This window comes from Galeopterus variegatus, unplaced genomic scaffold (assembly GCF_000696425.1).
Source record: "Galeopterus variegatus unplaced genomic scaffold, G_variegatus-3.0.2 Scaffold3485, whole genome shotgun sequence".
Lineage (NCBI taxonomy): Eukaryota > Metazoa > Chordata > Mammalia > Dermoptera > Cynocephalidae > Galeopterus > Galeopterus variegatus.
The window spans coordinates 71,939-74,595 of record NW_007729596.1 but is presented as its reverse complement, the minus strand read 5'-3'; the positions used below and the strand labels follow the sequence as shown (position 1 = coordinate 74,595).

The window sequence follows — 2,657 nt, the reverse complement described above, 5'->3', positions numbered from 1 at the left end:
GTTTCCAAGGGTGCTGGGACACTTTGCTGGAGGTGCCCAGAGCTCCGTGTGTGGCGAGTGACTGGGAGAGTGGAGAGAGGTCGAGGACATAGACTCTGGGCTTAGGTTGCCTGGGTTTAAATCCCGGTTCCACTTTCCAGCGGGGCCACCTCCTGAGGCTGGAACTTCAGCCGTGTGTACCTCAGTGTCCCCATCTGGAACCCTCATGAGGCTGTTGGGAGGTGCAGATGAGTTGGTACAAAGCCTTCATGTGGCAGCTATTATCCACATGTGGCAACTTAATTAAAATAAAGTTAATCCACTTCCTTGGTTGCACCAGCCACATTTCAAGTGTTCAGAAGCCACATGTGGCTGGTGACTATCACATCAGATAGCACAGGTCATAGAATATTTCTGTCCTTGAAGAAATTTCATCAGACAGCAGGAGGTCAGGGTTCACGAGCACTCTATAGAAATGTGTGATCTCAGCAGTGTCCCCTGCGGGTCCTTTCTGGGCAGCTGCCTGTCTAGTGAGAAGTGTCCCCCAGCTGCCTCCCTCCCAGGCTGTGTGTCGGAGCCAAGGGCCTTGAGAGGAGGTGGCAGCTCCCAGCCCAGCCCTCGCTGCACCTGCCCAGGTGTGCAANGGCCTTGAGAGGAGGTGGCAGCTCCCAGCCCAGCCCTCGCTGCACCTGCCCAGGTGTGCAAGGCTCCGCTTGCTAACGTGTGAAGTCATCAGACTATCAAAGTGCCACAAGAAGGGATATGTCCTTACATACCAAGGGTGGAAAACAGCGGGTCTGAGAGTTGGTTCTGGAGTCAGACAGACCTGATCAAGTCCTGGCTTTGCTGCTGGCTGCTGTGTGACTTTGGGCAACTTAATTCACCTCTTGGGGCCTTGGGTTTCTCATGGAAAAGGGAGAGAATAGCAGTCTATGTCACAGAGTCCCTATAAAGAATCAGTGTGACAAATTTCTATAAGAGAAAGTACAGCACACTGCCAGGATTCGTTAAATGGCAGCGATCTGCTAATCCCCCAGCCTTCAGATCCGGCACTGTGCCCTGCACATGCCAAGAGCTCAGCAGACATTCATAGGGTGAGTGAAGGAGCCTGTTTCCTTTTGCACCTGACCAGGCAAACAAAACACAGCAAAATACCCGGCTTGTCTCGTATCTCTGGAAACAAAAGGAGACAAGCTGCGTGGGTGTGGAGGGTCCGCAGTGCGCTCAGGCCACGGGACGTCCCGTAAAGGTGCTGCTGCCTTTGCCCTGCAGAGTGGAGAGGCGGTGTGTGTGGTGAGGATGACGGGGCAGAGTTGCTGGTGTTATAAAATACATGTATTATTTCCACAATCTTGTATTACGCAGCCGAGAAACCTACAATGCGCTTACTAATTGGTTAACAGATGCCAGAATGCTAGCAAGTCAGAGCATCGTGATCATCCTCTGTGGGAACAAGAAGGACCTCGACGCCGACCGCGAAGTCACCTTCCTAGAAGCCTCCAGGTTTGCTCAGGAAAACGGCAAGTGACCTGTACTCCTCCTGCTTTTCAAGTAGCAGATCTGGGGGTCATGAGTTTAAAAATCTGCTGGAGCTGCAAGGTCAAACCACGTTTAGGAAACGTGGACCCTCCTGTTGTTCTGGCTGTAAATTCAGACTTCTTTAGCGTATTTTCACTACAGGACGTTCTGCCTACAGGAGTTACTGTCATGATAAAAGCAAACACATTAACATTCTGTAATGACTTTCAGGCTGTGATCTTTGAATATTCGAGGTCTTGGGTTAAAGCGGAGTTTATAACAATAATTTTTAAAGGCCCTAACCAGATGATGTCGTCAGTTTTTAATGTATTTTGTAGCAAATTGGTGAGATGTTAATCCCTATAGAAAGGGAAGCGGTGGAGAGACACCTGGCTTGTCAGCTTTATTTTACTTCCACTGAATTTGAATTATTTGGTTATAGTTGACTCTGAAACTTCTCTGAGTTTCCATATAGAACACCTGAGAATGCCGTATGAAGTAACGGTTACTTATGGGTAACAGAATAATAAAAATTCAGCCATTTTAAATAATTGTAATTTTCAGAACCAATCAAGAGCTAGAGTATCCTGTATCAATATTTGATTGGCTTCTAGAACTACCAAACTATATTGTTATAACTCGCCTGGTTTTCTGCTAAGGAAATAAACATGAGAGAAACACGGCAGTTTGTAAAGAAGCTGTTTAGACATGCAGAAGCGTAGAATGTTAAAAAGCTCACAAGGAATTCAGATGCCATTTGAATGGACTCCCTCTTACAGGAGGTGTGGTCTGCCTGAGAGCTGGTGGCCGGGCCTGGCTCTGGAGGGGCAGTATTGACTCACGTAAGACCACCTCATGCAGCTAGGTGATGCTGCAGTGTTGTCCCCTAACGAGTGTGGGCGTGGTAGGTTGTATCTGTGGGGACGTGCAGCTGTCTGGAGAAGGAAACAGCTCCTTCACCTGAGATGGGCAGTGGTCGCTCAGGCCAGAAGCCACGCTGCTCCGTCAGCCCTTCCACAGATGGAGCGCTACCGTGAGACGACAGCTGCGTGTCAGAAAAGTCTAGAAGCCTTCGAACATTTAAAAAAATATATTGGCATTTTTTTTTGTCTTTTGTCTTTTTCCGTGTCTGGCAACGGGATCGCAACCCTCGGCGTTGC

The 2,657-nt window shown here is 48.7% G+C and overlaps 1 protein-coding gene across 1 annotated transcript in view; it reads left to right on the top strand.

Annotated features, from left to right (window-relative positions):
* RAB4A (RAB4A, member RAS oncogene family) overlaps nucleotides 1–2,657 on the top strand; it is a 33,692-nt gene that overhangs the window by 24,993 nt on the left and 6,042 nt on the right. Inside the window, exons 6-7 of the mRNA XM_008585191.1 lie at nucleotides 615–676; nucleotides 1,345–1,499. Coding sequence (XP_008583413.1) covers nucleotides 615–676; nucleotides 1,345–1,499 — 217 coding nt within the window. The remainder of the gene's footprint in view (nucleotides 1–614; nucleotides 677–1,344; nucleotides 1,500–2,657) is intronic.